General features: G+C 43.8%; 2 protein-coding genes across 4 annotated transcripts in view; both read left to right on the top strand.

Moving 5' to 3' along the window:
• The window catches only part of LOC124005702 (amyloid-beta A4 precursor protein-binding family B member 3-like), a 29873-nt gene extending 20671 nt beyond the window's left edge, over positions 1-9202 (top strand). For all 3 annotated transcript variants that reach the window (XM_046315186.1, XM_046315192.1, XM_046315200.1), the window contains 6 exons: positions 1796-1910; positions 2012-2099; positions 2256-2339; positions 6310-6425; positions 6636-6815; positions 7070-9202. In XM_046315186.1, coding sequence (XP_046171142.1) covers positions 1796-1910; positions 2012-2099; positions 2256-2339; positions 6310-6425; positions 6636-6815; positions 7070-7297 — 811 coding nt within the window. In that variant the 3' untranslated portion in view covers positions 7298-9202. The remainder of the gene's footprint in view (positions 1-1795; positions 1911-2011; positions 2100-2255; positions 2340-6309; positions 6426-6635; positions 6816-7069) is intronic.
• A 180-nt stretch (positions 9203-9382) lies between these two features.
• Positions 9383-15731, top strand: LOC123993451 (steroid receptor RNA activator 1-like). The gene is made up of 5 exons (XM_046295618.1): positions 9383-9513; positions 11529-11657; positions 11846-12120; positions 12283-12391; positions 14858-15731. The coding sequence occupies exons 1-5, from the start codon at positions 9483-9485 to the stop codon at positions 15052-15054; spliced, it is 741 nt and encodes a 246-aa protein (XP_046151574.1). The 5' UTR covers positions 9383-9482; the 3' UTR covers positions 15055-15731.
• Positions 15732-25514: the final 9783 nt, after the last annotated feature.

The following is a 25514-nucleotide window of genomic DNA, read 5'->3' on the forward strand; positions in this document are numbered from 1 at the left end:
CTCAATTAGCCATATCAGCTAACACATTTTTTTTATTGGTGTGTTAGTCTAGCCAGCTATCTAAACTTGTAGTAATCATGGCCGACTACCGATCGGCCGTGCAGGGCATGTGCCCAGGGGCCCTGACCTCCAGGGGGCCCCTATTGATTGTTTTAGTTACTCTCACTCAGCTATTATTAACATGACATATAAGTCTTAGTAACATTTGTAGAATTGCAGGAAATTAGTTTTAAAACGGAAAAAATGTCTCTCCACTCTGGAGGCTGGTGAGGGAAGAATGGATCATAATAATGTCAGGAACGGAGCAAATGGAATGGCATCAAACACCTGGAAACCATGTGTTTGATACCAATACCACTAATTTGGCCCCAGTCATTACCACAAGCCCGTTCTCCCCAATTAAGGTGCCACCAACCTTCTGTGCTCTCCACCCCATGGTAAAATGAGTATAATTGCAAGAAATTAGCTGTAAAACTACACATTTTTCTCTCCGCCCCATGGTAAAATGTGTAGAATTGCATGAAAGCTTGCTTTAAAACTGCAACATTTTCTTTACTCCCCATGGCGAACTGTGTAGAATTGCACGACATTTGGCAAATGTTCTCTCTGCTGTCAAGTGGGGGGGCCTCTAAAAGGTTTTGCCCGCTAGATGGGGAGGCCCCGCAACCTAATCTTGCTTAAGGCCCCCAAAAGGCTAGGGCCGGCTACGTCTGTCATAAAATAGATTCACTCTTTTTTGGTGACGTGGTGGTGAGATGCTGTGTGGACAAGATCTGAGGACATAGTGGCCTGCACCGACTGCCAATCTGTTTGAGTGGTTCCCTGAGATTTAATAGAGAGGAAGGATCCCACCCTACCGTTTGTGGGCCCACCTTTGATGCCAAAAGGGAAGCCCATCTGTTATTCCCTCTTTTCCCTCAATAATTAAAAAGCTGCAGGTCTCTTAGGTCTTTTTGCAGGCATCGGCATATCCTGGTGCACCAGAGTTGTGGACTATAAAACAGCACTGTTGCTCGAAGTCACTGAGGATGTTATAGAGATAATTACACACGTAAAGCCACGTAAAGCCATCAAACTGCAACCACAGAGCTTTTTCCCAGTTAGCAACTGCACATATGCACACCGAACAGTTCTTTATGAACTGACTAATTGTCAGAGAGTTTACATTACAATGTCAGTTGAGTGACTTTGCTCTGATATGTGAATATAGTGTAGAAGAGATGGTGAGTCTCTTGTCCCTTTTCTGGTATTAGAAATTGGTGACAGGGCGACAGTATTCCATGTCCCTGTTCCTTAAAGTCCCGAGAACAACGTCTGTCCATATGCATCACTGGTACTTATAGACCTGACATCTGACGTGGCCTGCCCCTATCAGCTGCTGAGGGACACAGCCTGAGGTCACAATGTGTCGAGCCAGAATGGAACTGATAGCGTCAATGTTGCGAGAGCCTGTGCTGTCTTCAGTGCTCAGTTGCTTAGTCGTTTGATGATTGTGCATGTTATCAAACCAACTGTTACGTGATACTGGCTGGTGTACCACTGGTTTCAGTTCAGTGGACCAACGTGGTCATGCGGCACAGTAGTTGTGCCGAAGAAGCGATAGTTTGATGTGTCGCGTGTGTTCAATATGGCTTTGAATTCCATCCCATTCATACTAATGCTACTATCTTGTCATACATACAGTACCAGATCACCAGATGAATTGTGAAGTCAGTTAACTTCCCCACAAACCAGACATATAGATGCCCGTTTCTCTGTGTTTAACCTCTGCTTTTGTGTTCCGCACCGTTTACAGAGACTTTGCCTTTGTGGCCAGTGACAAAGAGACCTGTATGCTGAAGTGCCATGTGTTTCGCTGCAACGCCCCAGCAAAAACCATCGCCACGGCTTTGCATGAAATGTGCTCGAAGGTAACCAAAGGTTTCCAAGCATAGGAAGTGGTTGAAGATCCCTGTCAGCCCACCGTAGGAGTTTAGGTTCCATTCCATGATGTGTCTGTGTGTGTATCCAGATCATGGCAGAGAAGACGACTAGAAGCCCATCTATGGCCCGCTCCCTCACCATGGAGAACATCTCCCCTGAGGACCTGCCACGTCAAGGTGCTGTAGCCTGGCTGAGCTCAGAGCCCACAGAAACCCATCCGTTACAATCTGTAGGGATTTGTCTGACTGGAGCCATGTGTAGCTTATATGGATGGTAAACTCCATAATGTGGCAGAAGTCATGTGATACATTATATTCGTATTTCTGCTGCAGTGGACTTCCTGGATGCAATGAGGAAAAGGGTGCAGAAGTTTGAGGTGCAGTACATCGGAAACCTGCCTGTCTCTAGGGCGATGGGTAGGTTTACTGTATTCTAATCTCACCATATTGATTTATTAAACTGGCAAAATACCATCAAACTTGTCATCTAATTGAACTAGATTTTTTTTAAACGAGCCAATGTTCCCTTTCCTGTAACAACCTTGAGAGTCAACAGGGGAAGAGGATCTGTAATATCTCATCACCAGATATAGAGGATTAGACCGCAGCCAGGAGTCACAGGCATGTTTAAAATTGGGGCCGGATAACGGGACAGAAGACATTGTCTCTTTATCCTCAGCAAATACGCCGAGTCACGTCTCATGGCTAGGGAACTCTCAGGTTCACTGTGTATTTGGCTGTCCCCGGGCGAGTCGTCGTCTCGCAGTATGTAACACGGCACTCTTTCAGAAAGTGGATTATTGATTACAGGCTCCAAAATGGTAGCATCCATCAAGGTGTTGTTAGCTGGATCATCTGACTAACTGACATAAACACCCAGTCCCAGATGCTTTATGTCGGAGATATTATACTCCACTTGTAACGATGTTCGTCTGTTGAATGAAGAGAGTCAGACCGAAATGCAGCGTGTAGGTTACTCATGACTTTAATGAAATATATCGCGGTACATGAAATAACTGAATAACGAAAACAACAAATGAAACGTGAAACTAATTACAGCCTATCTGGTGACTACTACACAGAGACAGGAACAAACACCCACCAAATGCAACGCGAACTCAGGCTACCTAAATACGGTTCCCAATCCGAGACAACGAGAATCACCTGACTCCAATTGAGAATCGCCTCAGGCAGCCAAGCCTAACTAGACACACCCCTAATCATACACAATCCCAATTAATACAAACCCCAATACGAAACACAACATATAAACCCATGTCACACCCTGGCCTACCCAAACATATACCAAAAACACAAAATACAATGACCAAGGCGTGACAGAACCCCCCCCTAAGGTGCGGACTCCCGGACGCACCTCAAGAGCATAGGGAGGGTCCGGGTGGGCGTCTGTCCATGGTGGCGGTTCTGGCTCGGGACGTGGACCCCACTCCATTAATGTCCTAGTTCCTCCCATTCGCGTCCTGGGATCATCCACGTGCTCCGCCGACCATGGCCTAATAGTCCTCACCCAGATCCCCACATAACTGAAGAGCAGCTTGTGACAGAGGGGCAGCTCGGGACAGAGGGGCAGCTCGGGACAGAGGGGCAGCTCGGGACAGAGGGGCAGCTCGGGACAGAGGGGCAGCTCGGGACAGAAGCAGCATGGTACTGAGGGGAAGCCCGGTACAAAGGGGAAGCCCGGTACTGAGGGGAAGCCCGGTACTGAGAGGCAGCCCAGTACTGAGAGGAAGCTCAGTACTGAGAGGAAGCTCAGGCAGGTAGTAGGCTCCGGTAAATCCTGGCTGGCTGGTGGAACTGGATGATTCAGGTTGTCTGGCCGATCTAGAAGATCATGGCTGACTGGCACTTCTGGCGGATCTTGGCAGACTGGCACTTCTGGCGGATCCTGGCAGACTGGCGATGCTGGGCAGACTGGCGGCGCTGGGCAGACTGGCGGCGCTGGGCAGGCTGGCGTCGCTGGGCAGACTGGCGGCGCTGGGCAGACTGGGAGCACTGGCGGCGCTGGGCTGACTGGGAGCACTGGCCGCGCTGGGCAGACTGGGAGCACTGGCCGCGCTGGGCAGACTGGGAGCACTGGCCGCGCTGGGCAGACTGGGAGCACTGGCCGCGCTGGGCCGACTGGGAGCACTGGCCGCGCTGGGCCGACTGGGAGCACTGGCCGCGCTGGGCCGACTGGGAGCACTGGCCGCGCTGGGCAGACTGGGAGCACTGGCCGCGCTGGGCAGACTGGGAGCATTGGCCGCGCTGGGCCGACTGGGGGCACTGGCCGCGTTGGGCAGACTGGGAGCACTGGCCGTGCTGGGCCGACTGGGAGCACTGGCCGCGCTGGGCCGACTGGGAGCTTTGGCGGCGCTGGGCAGACTGGAGACTCCGGCAGCGCAGGAGAGGAGAAAGGCTCTGGCTGTGCTAAACAGGCGGGAGACTCCAACAGCGCAGGAGAGGAGAAAAGCGCTGGCTGCGCTGAACAGGCGAGGCGCACTGGAAGCCTGGTGCGTGGTGCTGGAACTGGTGGTACTGGATCTAGGACACGCACAGGAAGCCTGGTGCGGGGAGCTGCTACCGGAGGACTGGTGTGTAGAGGTGGCTCTGGATAGACCGGACCGTGCAGGCGCACTGGAGCTCTTGAGCACCGAGCCTGCCCAAGCTTACCTGGCTCGATGCCCACTCTAGCCCGGCCAATAAGAAGGGCTGGTATGTGCCGCAGCTGGCTCTCCACCCGCACTGGAAACACCGTGCGCTCCATAGTATAACACGGTGCCTGCCCGGTCTCTCTAGCTCAACGGTGAGCACAGGGAGTATGCGCAGGTCTCCTACCTGGCCTAACTATTCTCCCTTCTAGCCCCCCCCCCCAATAATTTTTTTGGGCTGTTTTTCCGGTTTCCAACCGAGTCGCCATGCTGCCTCCTCATACCTGCGCCTCTCCGCTTTATCCGCGTCTATTTCTTCCTTGGGACGGCGATATTCTCCCGGCTGCGCCCAGGGTCCTTTACCGTCTAATATCATCTCCCAAGACCAGAAGTCCTCATACTGCTGCTCCTCACAATTAACAGGGAGAGTAGGCTCAGGTCTGACTCCTGACTCAGCCACTCTGTCTCTGTGCTCTCCCCGTTACTTTCGGTTTTCGCTCTGCGTCGCCGTGTTTTCCTCTTAGACTCCATTAGCCTGTAGCCCTCTTCGCACTGCTGAAGCTAATCCCAGGCGGGCTCCTGCACTCGCTCTGGGTCGGCCGCCCACCTGTCGATTTCTTCCCACGTAGTATACTCCATGCTTCTGCTGTCCATAACGTCATACTTTAGCTCCTGCCAGTTCACACGCTGCTCGGTCTGTGAGTGGTGGGTGTTTCTGTAACGATGTTCGTCTGTTGAATGAAGAGTCAGACCGAAATGCAGCGTGTAGGTTACTCATGACTTTAATGAAATATATCGCGGTACATGAAATAACTGAATAACGAAAACAACAAACGAAACGTGAAACTAATTACAGCCTATCTGGTGACTACTACACAGAGACAGGAACAAACACCCACCAAATACAACACGAACTCAGGCTACCTAAATACGGTTCCCAATCCGAGACAACGAGAATCACCTGACTCCAATTGAGAATCGCCTCAGGCAGCCAAGCCTAACTAGACACACCCCTAATCATACACAATCCCAATTAATACAAACCCCAATACGAAACACAACATATAAACCCATGTCACACCCTGGCCTACCCAAACATATACCAAAAACACAAAATACAATGACCAAGGCGTGACACCACTGAGGTTTTTATTTAACCTTTCAATTGTTTCTGAGATTATTTCACAAGTAAAGTGCAAAAAAGCTGCATGCATATAGACAATATCGCCATAGTCTAGAACTGCTATGAATGTCGACTGAATGATTTGCTTTCTGCTATTTAACGAAAGGCATGGCCTATTCCTATAAAGGAAGCCCATTAAGATGCCCAGATATTTAAAAGGCGGCCCACGATCAATGTGGGCACCATCCAATGTATATATGCCTAAATCATCAGATACATTTTTAAACGTTTTGGAAAACAGCATATGCTTGGTTTTACCTGCATTAAGTACCAATTTCAGTTGACTAAAGGCTTTCAGCAAGGCAATAAAGGCAGATCGTAGCTACCAAAGAGGTTTTCTTATTAATGATGACAAGCCATTAGTCGTCATTGGAGACTACACACCCGAGGTGATGGATCGCATAGGTTCGCAATCACTGGAATGCCGTTTGAGTGTACTGTGTAGTAGAATGAGGAAGAGTTGACGCTAGGAGCATTTCCTCTCAAAACAGGTACTTTTAGAAGTCTGTTACTGAAGCAGCTTTATTAAGGGACTTTATGTGAGATCCTCTGGCAGGTATGGAGGTGCTGAACCGGGCCATAGAGAGCATCATGAACACCTCAGACAGTGACGAGTGGGAGCCCATCGTCATCCACATCTCCGACACTGTGCTTTCACTCTGGAAAGGAGAGGTGAGGAGTGCTCAGGAAACCTGTAAATGCAGTGGTCAGACCAACCAATGAAATGATTACATTTCTCTGTCTACCTGATGCTCTCTCTCCCTTTCGCTCTCTCTCTCTCCTTCTTTCGCTTTCTTTCTCTCTCTCTCTCCTTCTTTCACTTTCTTTCTCTTTCTCTCTCTCCCTTTCTCTCTGTTACCTTCTCTGGGATTTCTCTTTCAGGATGGAGATGATCCCTTCTGGGAATGTCAAGTGCGTTACCTGACCTTTCTGGGTGTGGGCCATGACACACACACCTTTGCAGTGATAGTGGACTGCGGGACGCAGCGGTTTGAGTGTCATATTTTCTGGTGTGAGCCGGACGCAGGGATCATCTCTGAGGCTGTGCAGGCTGCGTGCATGGTGAGTGACTAAGGGATGAAACACAGGGCTGGAGAACTAACGTACAAAATGGCTTTTGTAGATGCAGAGGTGAAGCTAGCATGATAAATACTTGAATTTAAACATGCTATCATGGCTGAATGATGAATATTTTAACAGAATTTGTAGGTACTGGTAGAGAATGTACTAGAGCCACGAGTCATGTATGGTATCTTTCTAAAATGAAAGGGAAACTAAGGTCACTGCTTAACATGGCTCCATTGTGCCCCCTGCAGGTCCAGTACCAGAAGTGCTTAGTGGCCCAGACTCCACCACCCAGGTCCAAAATGTGGCAGGCGGGTTCCAAGGTGAAGAGGGCCAACTCCATGGACGGCTTCACTTTCCCAGCTCCCCTTCACCAAGGACTGTCCCCACCCATGACTGGCTCCTCCACAGCCAAAAAGGGCATGCTGGCGTTTTTTGAGACTTTCATAAATAAACAGTCAGCAGTTTCCACACCATAACAACCAGATAGGGAGGGAGGCGGGAGGGAGGGAGCAAGTGAGAGAAGGGGACGTGGGTAAAGGGAGGTACGGCAAATCAGTTTTAGGGCGAAGGGTAGAATGTATAACAGATGTATAACCAGCCATTAGAATGTGAAGATTGAAGGCCAGCTGAGTTTCTATTTGACCAGGCAAGGATGACCATTATCTTAAACAAAACAAACTTTTTCTGCATTTCTGCTTCTACTGTGTTTCTTTGGGTATACAACATATCTCAACTAGGCTGGTTTGTGGTACAGATTTAGAAAAGAACACTGAGGTGCTGTACTCTCACATTCCACACCTTTCTTATCAAGGAAGAGTTTAAGTCATTAGGATCTTGACTTGTGCTTTTATTGCAAAATACCACCAAATACACAACAATGTCTCCCTGGTTCTAGGTGAAACATACAGTAGCAAAAAAATATGGTACAGTAATGGACTACTCTTTAATATAGTTATCTGATATTGAACATCAGCTAAATGTAACAGTGACCTCATTCTTGTACAATCAATGTAGTTGGGTAGGTTGTGTTAAATACTTATACTGTTCTTTCTAATAAATGTAAAGGGATCTTTAACTTCAGATATATTCATAGATGTGTGTCAACTTATAGCCTATAGTCCCTCTGACAGTTGACAACAAATAGATTTCAAATGTGAGATTAGGCATCATAAAGATGGGAGAGGATATCACACTCTACATTCCTCCATTATTCAAATTAGACGTGGCAAAATCGAGAATCAGACCGACGAACATCCTAGACCCCTGTTTGTCAACAGCAAATGAAGTCCAATCAGATCTATGCTTTGGTACAATTTTGACGCAGCATACTCAGAAAGAATCACTTTGAGCAGGATTCAGGAGTGGTGCCAGTGCCACAGTGGTCTTCACATTAGAGTGAAAGAGAAGGTGTTTTATTTCTGTTCTGAAAAAGGTTTGTGTTAGTACAAGCAGAACATAAAGCATAAAAGTGTAAAAAAAAAAAAGATTTAGAAAGGCATGTAGACAGTCCCCCGAAGCTCTACAGAAGCACTGCATGCTTTCGCACACGCCTGGGAATTAAATGCTTTGCTCAGGTACTTTCCATGCTATTGGCAATGGAAAAAAACGAAAGACTGACTCTCACTAGTAAAACTGAAAACACTTAGAAATCAAGTCAATGACTAAACTCTAAATGCAAAACAGTCCCCACCACTGAAAGCCTGTGTTGTGTTGCTCCTATTGGAGGACACGCTAAACAGCATTTTCACCTGAGAAAACACCAAAACACACTGAATCCCCCCCAAAATACAGACTTATTAGCACTGCATTGAATTAAGTATGGGGGGAGGGGGGAAAGGCACTTGGTTTATTGCATGCTGATTTTCAAAGTCATTTGCGACACTAGGCCCACTGTATGCTGGAAACACTTGGGCACATAAAAGGAATGGCACTTCAGAGAGGTCATGCTATATATTACCGATATGCAACCGCTCCTCTTCCCCCATTCTAAATAGGCATTATATGAGAAAACAACTCAGGTCTCCATATTAGTGGAAGGTTCATGTTAAAGTTGGAAGAATGAAAAGGTGGAGCTTTGGCGTAAAATAACATGGGTGGAGAAGTGAAATACGTTTTATCCAGGAGAACTTGGGAGAGGTGATGTCATAAAAATGCTAATGTAGCACCTTGAGATTTTTTTGGTTCCTGCTATTTATACTACTAGCAAAAAATACATATGTCTCTCTCTATATATATATATTTGCAATATTTTAGCACAAAAGAAAATAGGATGTCATGTAAATGCAAACTATTTTAAATTGTGATTATTTCTCGCAGTTGTACCTCACTTGGTCCACACTGTGGTGGTCTATGCTGGAATAATAAATTGCTTGGAAATCCTGTTCTCTGTTTTTTGTGTGTTATGTTTATCAAAGTTCAACTTCAACTTCTCTTTTACAAAGAAAGAGCCTTTTATTTCAACATGAAGTCTAGTCTCATTACTCAGAATCTGGCCACTTTACTCTACATGAAGTCAACTACTGTTTACTAGACCAGAAAAATGAACTAATTTCCTCCATTCTATTCTATTAACCAACCGGACATGCGTAATGTCAATGTTCAACATCCTGTCCACGTGTCCCGGAAAACAAGTTGATTGTATATGTAAGAAGAAAAGAAGCCATGGAGGCGAAGGACCTTTACATCAAACCAGGTATGTTCTGTCCAATTTAATAGTTTATTTAGCGAGAAAAGTTCGCTGACGATAGACATCAGTCTACTGCACCTGTGCTAGGGTGATAATGCAAGCTACTTTGAAGACAAGCTAGCTAGCAGTAACTATCAAACTACATTGCTCTCTTGCTAACAAAGTTGTCAAAACATCTTGAAGATGCGTTTGCGTAGACTTTAAACTACCTCTTCACTTGCGTTATTTCCCCATCTAATTTGAGCGTGACTACAGGTAACATCACATGATGTTGATCATGATTATAAACATAATCAGTTTTGTTGACCTGTCAGTACCGTCATGTTCATCTCAAATTGGAAGTTTACATGCACTTAGGTTGGAGTCATTAAAACTCGTTTTTCAACCACTCCACAAATTTCTTGTTAACAAACTATAGTTTTGGCAAGTCTGTTAGGATATCTAGTTTGTGTATGACACAGGTAATTTTTCCAACAATTGTTTACAGACAGTTTATTACAAGTGAAATAATCTATCACAATTCCAGTGGGTCAGAAGTTTGCATACACTAAATTGACTGTGCCTTTAAACAGCTTGGAAAATTCCAGAAAAGGATGTCATGGCTTTAGAAGCTTTTGATTTGAGTCAATTGGAGGTGTACCCGTGGATGTATTTCAAGGCCTACCTTCAAACTCAGTGTCCCTTTAATTGACGTCACGGGAAAATCAAAAGAAATCAGCCAAGACCTCAGAAAAATAATTGTAGACCTCAGAAAAATAATTGTAGACCTCCACAAGTCTGGTTCATCCTTGGGAGCAATTTCCAAATGTCCGCACATACCACGTTCATCTGTACAATAGTATGCAAGTATAAACACCATGGGACCACACAGTCGTCATGCCGCTCAGGAAGGAGACGAGTTCTGTCCTAGACGTACTTTGGTGCGAAAAGTACAAATCAATCCCAGAACAACAGCAAAGGACCTCGTGAAGATGCTGGAGGAAACGGGTACAAAAGTATCTATATCCACAGTAAAACGAGTCCTATATTGACATAACCTGAAAGGTCACTCCGCAAGGAAAAAGCGACTGCTCCAAAACCGCCATAAAAAAGACAAACTACGGTTTACAACTGCACATGGGGACAAAGATGGTACTTTTTGGAGAAATGTCTGATTAAACAAAAATAGAACTGTTTGGCAATAATGACCATTGTTATGTTTGGAATGAAAAGGGGGAGGCTTGCAAGCCGAGGAACACCATCCCAACCGTGAAGCACGGGGTGGCAACAACATGTTGTGAGGTGCATTGCTGCAGGAGGGACTGGTACACTTCACGAAATAGATGGCATCATGAGGAGGAGAATTATGTGGATATATTGAAGCAACATTTCAAGACAGTCAGGAAGTTAAAGCTTGGTCGCAAATGGTTCTTCCAAATGGACAATGAATGACCCCAAGCTACTTCCAAAGTTGTGGCAAAATGGCTTGAGGACAACAAAGTCAAGGTATTGGGAGTGGCCATCACAAAGCCCTGACCGCAAACCTATAGAAAATTTGTTGGCAGAACTGAAAAAGTGTGTGTGTGAGCAAGGAGGCATACGAACCTGACTCCGTTACACCAGTTCTGTCAGGAGGAATGGGCCAAAATTCACCCAACTTATTGTGGGAACCTTATGGAAGGCTACCCGAAACATTTGACCCAAGTTAAATAATTTAAAGGCAATGCACCAAATACTAATTGAGTGTATATAAACTTCTAACCCACTGGGAATGTGATGAAATAAATAAAAGCTTAAATAAATCCTTCTCTACTATTATTCTGACATTTCACATTCTTAAAATAAAGTAGTGATCTTAACTGACCTAAGACAGGGAATTCTTACTAGGCTTTACATGTCAGGAATTGTGAAACTGAGTTTAAACGTATTTGGCTAAGGTGTATGTAAACTTCCGACTTCAACTGTGTGTGTGTGCTAGCTGCTAATGAGTAGTTAATAAATCATAAGTCTTTTAAAATAAAACCCTCTCTACCTTTGTTTAGGTAATCAGGATCGGGGCTGGAATGACCCTCCACAGTTTTCCTATGGTTTGCAGACAGCAGCACAAGGTGCACCCAAGAGGACCCCTCTCAACAAGAGAGTGCCCCCACCTCAACTCACAGGATCCCCTTGTACGTTCTAGGCTTTGGCAGAGAATTGGACATTGTGCCTTGAATATGTTTTAAATTCCTTGATCTTTTGAGTACCTTGGTACTTTTGATGTTTACTCAGGGGGTTGTGAGATTGTCTTTCTGACGACTGTACTTTCCCCAGACTGTCAGAGCAGATAATGAATCATCCTGGTTCTATTTATCTACAGGTCCTGTCCCAGGAGATTTTCCTTCCCTAACAGCTCCAATGACTCCTCCTACCAACCCACTGGCCCCTCCATATAGTATGAATACGCCCCCTCGTCCATGTCCTGTCGCAGCGCCTCCTCTTGGTGGAGTGATGATGATGGCCACACCTCCACCACCTTTCCCTGTGGTAGAGCACACAGACTCTGCCAGGAGCCAATCAGAAAATGAGCCAGATGTAGACGATGTAGTCACTCTTCTCAACTGGGCACTGACAGCTTGTAGACACACAGTCAAAGTAAGAATGATTTCTATAGCTCTAATTCCCAGCCACAGTTGACAAACCATTTACAAATGGCATGTTGTATCTAACTCTGTCATGGTGCAGTGCACTGTTTTGAAATGACACTCACTGCTTTGCTAACCAATTTGCTGAATGTTTTACTTGTTCCCCTTGCAGAAACAGGTGTGTAATGATGTGGCGAAGCGTCTGAAGCTCTTTGAGGACATGTGGAAGTCTGGGAAGCTGTCACTTCCTGTTAGGAGAAGAATGAATGGACTGGTGCAAGGTAGGAGAACCTGTGTAGTTTGATAGATGAGGTCATATTTCTACGGATGAAAAATAAATCAGGGATGCAAACTAGTGACCTACGTGATTCGTGTAGATCCAATGAGAAAAGTCTGGGGGGGGGTTGGATCACTACTGGCTGTATGCAATGGGGTAATGCGCGTTTGGAGCAATATTGACTGTGTCCAAGGCTCAGCCCATCGTTCACATAACAGAAAGCAACACGTCCCCTGAACGATAGCGAAGAGGTAGATGAGAAGCCTAACCACACAGACCGGGGCGTGAAGGTGATGACGTGTACTTCATGAGCTGTAAACGAAAAACACCTGGCATTTGGAAAGTTTGAAATGAAGGAGAAAGTGTGGTGGAACAAGTATTAGCATGGTTAAGTATCTTGCTCGCTGGATCGAATTCTCCGTTCGCTGGCCAGAGAAATGTTGAGCAAAATAAGACGACTTGCTAACTGATCAAATAATTGAGTTTATGGTGTGAAAATTAGCTGGCTAATAAAGTCAGATGAGCTAACCGAACCAATTCGTTATAGTATTAACTGGTACAAGTCTCCTTGCCTTTCCTCAAGTTATAACGCGTTAGTTGCTTACTGGACCCTGGCAATCTGTGTGAAAATTTAACTCGCCACTATCTGTGAACTAATGTTTTCCCTCTAGTTATGTGGTTAATTTTCAGAATGAGAGAATTATGTGAAAATGAGGCGTTGCGTGTTAAACAAGTGGATTCAGGGATCGAGTGTAGCTGGGCCTGGCTTAAACAGGATGCCACTATAGAGGTGAACGGAACACCACACACTTTCTGGGGGTATGCCAGGTGTACTCTCTGCAGAAAGTGTACAATGTAATAATGTGCAGTGTAGCCCAAATATATTGTTTTTGTTGTGTTGAATTTGACAGTATGTGTGTGATTTTAGGGGGGATGATTACTTTTTTTTTACTCTGTACATTTTTTTTGCACACATGTAGCCGTGTGTATTTGATCAATATCTACTATAGTGGCTACTATAATAGAGCAAAAATACAGTGGGGGAAAAAAGTATTTAGCCAGCCACCAATTGTGCAAGTTCTCCCACTTAAAAAGATGAGAGGCCTGTAATTTTCATCATAGGTACACTTCAACTATGACAGACAAAATGAGAAAAAAACATTCCAGAAAATCACATTGTAGGATTTTTAATGAATTTATTTGCAAATTATGGTGGAAAATAAGTATTTGGTCACCTACAAACAAGCAATATTTCTGGCTCTCACAGACCTGTAACTTCTTCTTTAAGAGGCTCCTCTGTCCTCCACTCGTTACCGGTATTAATGGCACCTGTTTGAACTTGTTATCAGTATAAAAGATACCTGTCCACAACCTCAAACAGTCACACTCCAAACTCCCTATGGCCAAGACCAAAGAGCTGTCAAAGGACATCAGAAACAAAATTGTAGACTTGCACCAGGCTGGGAAGACTGAATCTGCAATAGGTAAACAGCTTGGTATGAAGAAATGAACTGTGGGAGCAATTATTAGGAAATGGAAGACATACAAGACAAGACCACTGATAATCTCCCTCGATCTGGGGTCAAAATGATCACAAGAACGGTGAGCAAAATCCCAGAACCACATGGGGGGACCTAGTGAATGACCTGCAGTGAACTGGGACCAAAGTAACAAAGCCTACCATCAGCAAGGGCATTGAAGATGAAACGTGGCTGGGTCTTTCAGCATGACAATGATCCCAAACACACCACCCGGGCAACGAAGGGGTGGCTTCGTAAGAAGCATTTCAAGGTCCTGGAGTGGCCTAGCCAGTCTCCAGATCTCAACCCCATAGGAAATTATTGAGAAACTTAGTTGAAGTGTACCTATGATTGAAATTACAGGCCTCTCTCATCTTTTTAAGTGGGAGAACTTGCACAATTGGTGGCTGAACTAAATACTTTTTTGCCCCACTGTAGAATGAAACAAACAGGCATTCTATTTCTACTTTAAGATGTTTTTCCCCCAAGTGCAATATTTAGATGTGTGTGTGGTCACAAGTGGCTAACAGCAATATTAGTGTATTGTTGTTGTTTTTTCTCTCTAAAGACTTGTGTCATTTGCAGTAAAGTCTAGGCAACAAATAACATTGGATTGCTTTCTTTTATTTATTTATTTATTTTTTATTTTTTAGCTGTGAGAAGAATTAACCACTTATTTTACACAACAGAGACTGATCATGTAGATCATATTCTCTGTTGTTTAATTAGTTAAAAGCTGCACCCCCCCCCCCCCCCCCTCTATAGCAGGGATTTTCTTTGCATGTTTCAGTGCGATAACAAAAAAGTGTTGCCTTTTTTGGTCCCTCAGCAGTTTGCATCTCTGATTTTGAATGGGTTACCCACCATTTTTATATGAAACAAATGAGACAAACAAATGTTCAAATGACCTAACCACATCTCTGATTCTCCTGTCTTTATGCTCCTGTCAGAGTTGAAGAGTTGTAACTGGGACGCTGCTGATGAGATCCACCGGGCTCTGATAGTGGACCATGTTAACGAGGTCGGTCAGTGGATGGTGGGGGTCAAGCGTCTCATCGCTGAAACACGCAACTTAAACCCAGACCTCCTGCACACACAGGAAGTAGACCAGAGTCTAGACACCAGCAGCACTGGTAACTCTGACTAGATCAATAATGACACTTTTGGAACTTTTCTATTAGGTTGTGGAACCATGATGACTCTCGGTCGTCCATGTGAAAAGCCATTGAAATTCAACTTTTAGGCTTCCTCTCTCTTTTGCTTTCGTATGTGGAGATTCCACATATTTTGACATGGTTTTCCTGTAATTATTCAATATGCATATTTTTTTGGGACTTTTTTTAATGAATTGTATTTGATTGCAGTGTATTGCTTTTAACCGAGCTCCATCAATTCTGACAATACAAAGATGCCTTTATCCCTGTTTTATGTCGATCGTTTACGTTTGATACAGCCTTTCCCCTATTGTGTCTTGTTTGGTTAAAGCGCTGATATCAGAAGTGTCAGTAATGGAACATTTGATTTGTATCGTTCTCTCTTCAAAATACTCTATAACCTCCCTTAGACAACCTTGTAAACAGTATTTTACTGGAGCTAAGATTGCTTTAATTGTACACAAGGTCCAGTGTATTTTTCCTGGTTTAGCCTACAGTTTTCAATGACTAATCATCCCCCATGTACATAATCATAAGAGCAATAAGAATGTTTTGAAGACTGTGGTCTGCTTCTGTTGACGGTGGTATTGCATTACATGTGTATCATACACGATGAGACCAAATAAAGCTGATTTGTGGTGGAAGTATTCCATTTAAAAAAAATGTAATGTATTTTTATATGGCAGTGGGTTCATGTCATAAACTGTTATTTATATCGGTTCTGTAGTTAGGCAATGAGGATGTTCCATTCTTCCAGATTTTCTGACTTGTCTACCTCCGTGGACACAGATGCAAGGAGAAGCCACCACAAGGTGGCGTCTTAAGGCTTGACTTTTCACCGATGACAGTGTTGTGGCTATGATAACTAGAGAAACTTGGGCACTTTATAGGAAGGGTTACACAAGATTTTATGCCTTAAATTTTTATAGCGCTAGAGAACTAGCCACCATGAATGAGGCGTGGCTTTGTTTTGATCGTCCAAGGGTTGTGACAACAACACTGTTTCATTGTTGCTAAGTGAGACCGTAATTGATGTGAACTCATTATGGATAATGTCATCATCACATTATCCATTATTGTCCCAGTCTACCCATAAAAGATTAGATCATGTTGGAGTAAAGTTTGAATGTTTCCAATTAAGTCATGGAGCCATCTGAATCTCCTCTCCTTTTGTCATTGTTGTAGAAAAGTGGGTTTAAATGAGGAGAGCTTTTCCTCTCACGGCATAGTTTATTCAGCTCTCCTGTGTTTGGGTTTACAGCTGCTGATTTGAATAATACAGTATGGCTGGGAGAGCTTGGGTTGTGTATCGGGAGAGAGCGGGGTTGCAGGGTTGAGATTTTTCAGTAGAATCTGTTTACTAATTCCCACACTGTATCTCTCTGGCACTGGAGGTAGGGCTGGTGTAGGGCTATAATCATGTTACCGGGCTTCCTGGGAGATGCAGGCCAACACTTCTCACTGACATCAGCTCTATATTACCTGTACTGTGTACACGTTAACAATAGCGTCTGCTTTGCGTACTGTAGTAAACTCTGACTAATCATGTAAGGCTGGCAGTATAACAGCTCTGGCAGCGAGTGTTGTCACAATGCCATTTGCCAAACTCACTCCATGTGTGTTTATTTGGTGAAAACATTGACATAAGAAATACGGGGAAGTGAACTTGAATTGAACGAGAGGAATGTGGATTTACCGTGGTGATTTGAACAAATACTGTGTAGTCTACAGTGCAAGCAGACACTTGCTGGGAAGGTTGAGAAATGATCTTGTGTTGTTTTAAGGGGAAATCTGTAGTTGGTACATTTTATTTTTTTGACTTTTTTAAAATGAATGTGTACTCTTTTGATTCGTGAAGGAAATAACTTAAGAGCTTAGTTGTCCTACCCCATCAGAACCCAAAGTATAAGCTTGTTTTTAAATCTAAACAAACACGGTGCACCCGCAACTATAATGTTGATATGGACGGTCAGTCCGTGTCCTCCAAAGCTCTGACAAGGATTTTGAGAGTGGTTACATTATTCCAGCCCCATCCCTCAGCTGTTTGCCAAATCAGTGGCGGGGTTGCCGCGTTGTCATTGTTCAAACTGAGGATTGCCCCTTTAATGCACACATCACACCATAGCGGTGCATCACAACTCAAGTCCTGAGAAGCTAGTTGCGATTGGCTGTTGTGTCGGATGTTTTCTCACCCAAGAAATTGTGTATTGAAAGGTGAAACACCGTCCTCGGATTAGCGCTTACGTTTCCAGATTCTTCTCCTGATTACGGGGTGGGGGGGGGGGGGGGGGGTTCATTCCAGAAAGTTAGCTTGCGTCACACATTCCAAATGTGAACGCGTTAACATGGTCTGACACAGTTCCATCTACAAGCAGTTTCATTCTAGAGGTAACTGATGCTATTTGTGTGTTCTTTTTTTTTTAGGTCTACCACCACCTACAGTATGTGATCAACTGTTGTAAACGTTCCCTTATTATCTCTTTAGAAAATGATAATCTTTGTTATCTGTTCAACAGTTCTGTGTGTTAAATGTGTTCCAACAGTTTTTTTTTTTTTTTGCACTGTTTCTTGTAGTGGGAGATGCCGTGTGTCAAACGTATTACAGCATTCACATCACAGCTCAATCAGCCTCACAGTCACAGCCCGTCTATACAGTCATAATTTACTACTAGGCAAAACAACCCAAAACAAACTGCAAATGCAGTCAACGAGCTTGTAGAGTCACAAGCTTGATGTAATCATTGCGCGCTAGGAATATGGGTCCAAATTCGACACTGTTGACTATAAGTGATTTTGCCCAAATACTTGACGACTTCACATGGGGGGGGGGATATGTATGAAAACCACCTCAAATACAAGACAAACAAATGATCCTTCACTGTCCAAAAACATATGGTGGGAGTGTATCTTCACTGACAAATAGCTTCAAGCAGAAGGGGTACTATACCACATTTCCTTAGAGAGGAACAGACCGAGCTCCACAGGCTAGTTTCACAGAAATCAATATTTCCTAAAACATGGGTGTCTGTCTCAAGAGACCTCTGTGTTTGAACAGGTGGTGGAGGAAAAGGAAATTGACAGAAAAGCCATCATTCTATTCCTCCGCGGCCCCATTTGGTTGTATATGTTAAGATACTGTGAGACTGATCGTCTCACGCTGTTGCTGCTGTGAACTGGCTGAAAGGAGAACCGACACCCAATCACAGTAATCCTGCTGGGCTATTAAACGCCCTCTCTCCAGACATGAGTGGCAAAGCAACAGTCAGCCTCTCCCGCTGTGGTGGTGACTGCTGAGGCCTCAATACGCACTCGTATACATACCCCTAGCAGCACTAATACACTTCCAATCGCTTTATTGCTACATCTCACTTCTGAATGTAGACAGATGGTTGCAATCTTAGGGCCTCTTTTACTCTGCGCTACTTTGACGAAACAAACTAGGTCCAGGAGAGCTACTCGGGTAAAGAGACACGATTTTGATTGAAATCTCACTGTAAGCGACGTCTCCCACACTACCTCTGATTCAGAGGGGTTGGTTTAAATGTGGAAGACACATCTCGGGTTGAATGCATACAGTTGTACAACTGACTAGGTGTCCACCTTTCCCTTTCCCAGTAATTACCCCAATTACCTATTTAAAGGGACACTTCCAGATTTTGGCAATGAGACTCTTGATCTACTTCCCCAGAGTCAGATGAACCATTTTTAAGTCTCTGTGTCAAGGACATTGGAGGTAATGTCCCTAGCCAATGCTAGCTAGCATTAGCACAAGGACTGGAAGTGTATGGGTATCTTCTAGTGTGCTTGCAGATACCCATAGACTTGCAGTCATTGTGCAGCGCTCGTTAGCCATTTCTTTAGAACTGCATGCAGGATTTTAAAATATCCACCCATTTGCCAATCATTGCATGTATCAACTGTGCAATATGGTTTAGATGAGAAGCACCTGTGCAGTCTGAATTGCTATGCTCACTTGGTTTGTCTATATTGTATTTACAGTATGCTAATAGGTGCACACATGAAGCAGGAATGTAGCTTTGGCCACACCACTTCCAAGGCTGATGTTGAAGAGCGAGATCTCACGAGACATATTTTAATCATGTAAATCCACCCTTCTACTGCCCATTTTATACTTTTCTCTCTCTGTTGTTTTTCCTTGAGGTGAGAACTCGTGAATGAACGTGTCCAGCATCACATAACGTGTATCCAAATCAAAGGTTGCTGCAGTCAGTTGTTTCATTCAGATGAATTCGTGATGATTATTAAGACTTCACATTGCAGATTCAGACTTGAGTGTCCTGGCCAAGCAATACATAGTATCTTTACCACAATTTATGCCAAGAGAATTGTGTGTATCCATTCCTCACCCCCGATAATGGCACCCGTTGATGGATTAATGAATGCTCCAGGTTTAAGAACAACACAAGGCAGGAAGAGAGAATTTAATTTTCACAAGACGATAGACACTTTATGTAAGATTGAGGTGCAGCCTTGAAATTGAATGGCTTTTCGTGGTGGTGACATTCAGTGTTTAACCTTGTAAAAACAAAACGATGTGACCTCTAAGAAAAAATATCACCCTTGATAAAAAGTGAAGTCAACCTTCCTGTCTCAAGTACTGTCTCTACTCTGTATGTATAAACCAAACTTTTTTGAATATCACAAACAAAAGATACTATCATTCAGTTTAGCTATGTGGTCACGTTTCTGTACAGAGGAATGAGCTGGTTTTAGAGTACCAACTGTGGATGGCAGTTTCTACAGACACAAGCCAGAAGGGAATTAGATCTCTCTGCAATTGACCTCGGTGTAGTGTGTTTATTGTTCCGGACACATATGGCGGGTATGAGGAATTTGAGACTAAGGTCCTGGATCCATTTCCACTGCAGGGGTGTGTGTTTTCATTGCCTTTCTTTTGTGATTGGAGAAGGTGTTGTGAACACATCACACACCATGGTGCTAGTCTGGTCTGGTTCCCATAGTCTGTTGCCAAACTCCCTGACATGCAACCAACCCAGCTAGCACATATGGTTCCTTGGAAGTTGTGGGAGCGTACGTTTTTGGTTTCCCATTGGTTCTAGGAACGAAGCCATAAGTTTCCTTACCAGTAAAATTGAACGTTTTGAGTGGTTCTCAGAACATTTTACTAGTGTTTCTTGAAAGTTTTCCTGGGAGGTTTTATTAACGTTCTGAGAATGGAAATTAAAGGTTATTTTGAGTTTTTTAAAATCATTTCCTTAACTTTCACTGAATGTTTCAATAAGACTTGTATTAACACTGCTAGCTTAGGTTAACTGTTTTGAACTCCAAGCACAGATAGGACACATTGAAATTAATTTCCTTAGGCATTAATCATGCAAACACACAGATTTCTTTTGTGGCAGTGCATCAGTGAGATTCTCTATACATGGATTTAGTCCACTGTGCCACATGGATAGCATGCAATGTTTTTTATATTTTTACTCAGACTAAAATGAACAGTTATGTATATTAAAACAGACCCCATTTCAAAGGAAACAAGCACTCATTAAGATCAGATGTGGTCAATTAGTGGGCGCGGCCAACACACTTAACAAGATAGAGGATAGAGAGAGTTTTGTTGACGCTGAGAACAGAATATATATGTTGTTCCTTGAACGTTACTAACGTATTAATGTTCTGAGAACATGACTTTAAATGGAAGAATGAGGAAACCTGCAGAAAATGTTATGCTGATGTACTGAAATTCCCACAGAAGAAAGTTGTTTCTTAACGTTCTCTGAACTATTTGAGAATATTCCCAATGTCAAACAAGTTGGAGAACGTTCCTGGAACATTACCAATGCAATTAATTGTAACTTAATTAATTTGAACTTTTAGGAAACATTCTGTTAAAGTAATGAAACGCCAAGAAAATTGTTATTTTGTCAAATTCCTTAAATGTGCTGAGAATGTTCCAAAGCCAAGCAACTATCCTGCACCATTCCCAGAATGTTGTGGGAAGGTTGTATGCAAAATAACTATAGGACAACACGTGCTCACCGAGCATAGGATTCTCAGAATGTTATGTGCTACATGGGAATACCCCTTTTAACACACTTGTATCAAACACACACCGTACACATTTACCAAAGCCAATCAAGTTTTATTTTAAATACCATACAAATATGATAAGACATTAAAAACACACTACGTGGCCAAAAATATGTGAACACCCCTTTAAATGAGTGGATTTGGCTATTTCAGCCACACCCATTGCTGACGGGAGTAATAAAGTCTAGCACACAGCCATGAAATCTCCATAGACAAACATTAGCAGTAGAATGGCCTGTTCCGATGAGCTCAGTGACTTTCGACGTGTCATAGGATGCCACCTTTCCAACAAGTCAGTTTGTCGCATTTCTGCCCTTCTAGAGCTGCCCCGGTCAACTGTGGGTGTTGTTATGGAAGTGGAAACATTTAGGAGCAACAGTGGATTAGCTGCGAAGTGGTAGGCCACATAAGCTCACAGAATGGGAACGCAGAGTGCTGAAGCGCGAAGCGCGTAAACATCGTCTGTCCTTGGTTACCGAGTTCCAAACTGCCTCTGGAAGCAACGTCAGCACAATAACTGTTTGTCGGGAGCTTCATGGAATGGTTTCCATGGCTGAGCAGCTGCACACAAGCCTAAGATCACCATGTGCAATGCCAAGCATCGGCTGGAGTGGTGTAAAGCTCGCTGCCATTGGACTCTGGAGCAGTGGAAACTTGTTCTCTGGAGTGATGAATCACGCTTCACCATCTGACGAATCTGGGTTTGGCGGATGCCAGGAGAACGCTACCTGCCCCAATGCATAGTGCTAACTGTAAGTTTGGTGGAGGAGGAATAATGGTCTGGGGCTGTTTTTCATAGTTCGAGCTAGGCCCCTTAGTTCCAGTGAAGGGAAATCTTAACGCTACAGCATTCAATGACATTCTAAACGATTCTGTTCTTACAACTTTGTGGCAAACATTTGGGGAAGGCCCTTTCCTGTTTCAGCACGACGATGCCCCCCGTGCACAAAGCTAGGTCAATACAGAAATGGTTTGTCAAGATCTCTGTGGAAGAACTTGACTGGCCTGCACAGAGCCCCGACCTCAACCCCATTGAACACCTTTGGGATGAATAGGAACGCAGACTGCGAGCCAGGCCTGATCGGCCAACATCAGTGCCCGACCTTACTAATGCCCTTGTGGCTGAATGTAAGCAAGTCCCCACAGCAATGTTCCAACATCTAGTGGGAAGTCTTCCCAGAAGACTGGATACTGTTGTAGCACCAAAATGGGGGACCAACTCCATATTAATGTCCATGATTTTGGAATGAATTGTTCCACTTACTTTTGGCCATGTAGTGTAGACACACACTTTTCATTCACAGTCACCACTGACTACAGTATGTCACACAAGTTAAGTCACACATTTTGTACAATACAGTATATGCATGGGTCTTACATTTTAAGTATTATTTTCTTCCTTCCCAATTACATCATGACTTTGTCATCTCAGAGAGGTGCAGGGTCACTTACAATAAATATAAATGTCATTTTTTAAAACTCATTTTAAATGCAGCACATACAAAACACTGCCTTGCAAAGTATTCATCCCCTTTGGCATTTTGTATATTTTATTGCATTACAACCTGTAATTTAAATTGATTTTTGTAGTAGTCCAAATTGGTGAAGTGAAATGAAAAAAGTAACTTGTTTCAAAAAAATTAAAAACAGAAAAGTGGTGCGTGCATATGTATACACCCCCTTTGCTATGAAGCCCCTAAATAAGATCTGGTGCAACCAATTATCTTCAGAAGTCACATAATTAGTTAGATTGCACACAGGTGGACTTTATTTAAGTGTCACATGATCTCAGTATATATACACCTGTTCTGAAAGGCCCCCCGAGTCTGCAACACCACTAAGCAAGGGGCACCACCAAGCAAGCGGCACCATGAAGACCAAGGAGCTCTCCAAACAGGTCAGGGACAAAGTTGTGGAGAAATACAGATCAGGGTTGGGCTATAAAAAAATATCCGAAAATTTGAACATCCCACGGAGCACCATTAAATCCATAATTAAAAATGGAAAGAATATGGCACAACAACAAACCTGCCAAGAGAGGGCCGCCCACCAAAACTCACAGACCTGGCAAGGAGGGCATTAATCAGAGAGGCAACAAAGAGACCAAAGATTACCCTGAAGGAGCTGCAAAGCTCCACAGCTGAGATTGGAGTATCTGTCCATAGGACCACTTTAAGCAGTACACTCCACAAGCTGTGCTTTATGGAAGAGTGGCCAGATAAGAAGCAAATGTTTGGTTTTCGCCAAGAGGCATGTGGGAAACACCCCAAACATATGCAAGAAGGCACTCTGGTCAGATGAGAATAAAATTGAGCTTTTTGGCCATCAAGGAAAACGCTATGTCTGGCACAAACCCAACACCTCGCATCACCCCGAGAACACCATCCCCACAGTGAAGCATGGTGGTGGCAGCATTATGCTGAGGATGTTTTTCATCGGCAGGGACTAGGAAACTGGTCAGAATTGAATTAATGATGGATCCCGCTAAATACAGGGAAATTCTTGGCGGAAACCTGTTTCAGTCTTCAAGACATTTAAGACTGGGACAGAGGTTCACCTTCCAGCAGGACAATGGCCTTAAGCATATTGCAAAAGCAACACTTAAGTGATTTAAGGGAAAACATTTAAATGTCTTGGAAGGGCCGAGTCAAAGCCCAGACCTCATTCCAATTGAGAATCTGTCTGATGACGTAAAGTTTGCTGGACACCAGCGGAACCCATCCAACTTGAAGGAGCTGGAGCAGTTTTGCCTTGAAGAATGGGCAAAAATCCCAGTGGCTAGACGTGACAAGCTTATAGAGACAAACCCTAAGAGACTTGCAGCTGTAATTGTGCAGTGAATAGTTATGCACGCTCAAGTTTTCCGTTTTTGTGTCTTATTTCTTGTTGTGTCACAATAAAAAATATTTAGCATCTTCAGAGTGGTAGGCATGTTGTATAAATCAGATGATACAACCCCCCCCCCCCAAAAAAAAAAAAACATTTTAATTCCAGGTTGTAAGGCAACAAAATAGGAAAATTGCCATTGGGGGGTGAATACTTTCACAAGCCACTGTATCTGAGGCAATGTCAATGATGTCCATGACTGCAGTATGTAAACAACTACATAATGTTGATAATTGTGGAATGGGGACAGTGCTCCATTTTTGTTCCCTGGCCTGAAGATGGAGAACATGTTGATCATGGACTATCAGGAGAATATATGAAAATATTCCCACAGTCTAGTCTCCATGTTGTGTTGTAGAGGGAATGTGAAAGGGTTTCGAGATACATATAGCCTACGCACTTGCTGTACATTGCAAACATAGCTATTGTTGGTATTTATTACAAAAGTTACAGCGAGTTGCTTTGTCACTTTTCACAGATCAAAACATTATAATTTATAACACACTGATTGTTACAAAGGTTCGTTCATTACATGTTATTTTAGTGACAAAAACACAAGTCATCTGTTACAAGTTGCTTACTCTTTTGCGGACCATTTCAGTACATTCTCATGTGCCGAATTAGTTAAATGACTCCTCTTAGCTGAATTAGTTAAATCAGTGGCTTCCAAACTGTGGGGCGGTAGGCAGAGGGGGAAGGGGGCATGTCGGCTAACATTTTTGTATTAGGGGGCCCTGAGTGAAAAAATTTGGGGACTCCTCACAGCTGTATCAGTTAAATGGCTCCTCCTCACAGACGTAGAAATATACTGAACAAAAATATTAAAGCAACATGCATCAATTTCAGTGATTTTACTGAGTTACCGTTCATATAAGGAAATGAGTCAATTGAAATAAATTCATTAGGTCCTAATCTATGGATTTCACATGACTGGGCGGGGGCGCAGCCATGGGTGGGCCTGGCTGGTTATAGGCCCACCCATTTGGGAGCCATGCCCAGCCAATCAGAATGAGTTTCCCCCCACAAAAGTGCTTTATTAAAGACAGAAATAATCCTGAGTGTCATCAGCTGTCCAAGGGGTTGATCTCAGACAATCCCGCAGGTGAAGAAGCCGAATGTGGATGTCCTGGGCTGGCGTGGTTACACGTGGGGTGCGGTTGTAAGGCCGTTTGGACGTACTGCAAAATTATCTAAAACCACGTTGGAGATGGCTTATGGTAGAGAAATTAACATTCAATTATCTGGCAACAACTCTGGTGGACATTCCTGCAGTCAGCATGCCAATTGCACGCTCCTTCAAAACTTGAGACATCTGTGGCACTGTGTTATGTGACAAAACTGCACATTGTAGAGGGACTTTTTATTGTCCCCCGCACAAGGTGCACCTGTGTAATGATCATGCTGTTTAATCTGCTTCTTAATACGTGACACCTGTCAGGTGGGTGGATTATCCTGGCAAAGGAGAAATGCTCACTAAGCGGGATGTAAACAAATG

This window comes from Oncorhynchus gorbuscha, linkage group LG02, assembly GCF_021184085.1.
Source record: "Oncorhynchus gorbuscha isolate QuinsamMale2020 ecotype Even-year linkage group LG02, OgorEven_v1.0, whole genome shotgun sequence".
Classification (NCBI taxonomy): Eukaryota; Metazoa; Chordata; class Actinopteri; order Salmoniformes; family Salmonidae; genus Oncorhynchus; species Oncorhynchus gorbuscha.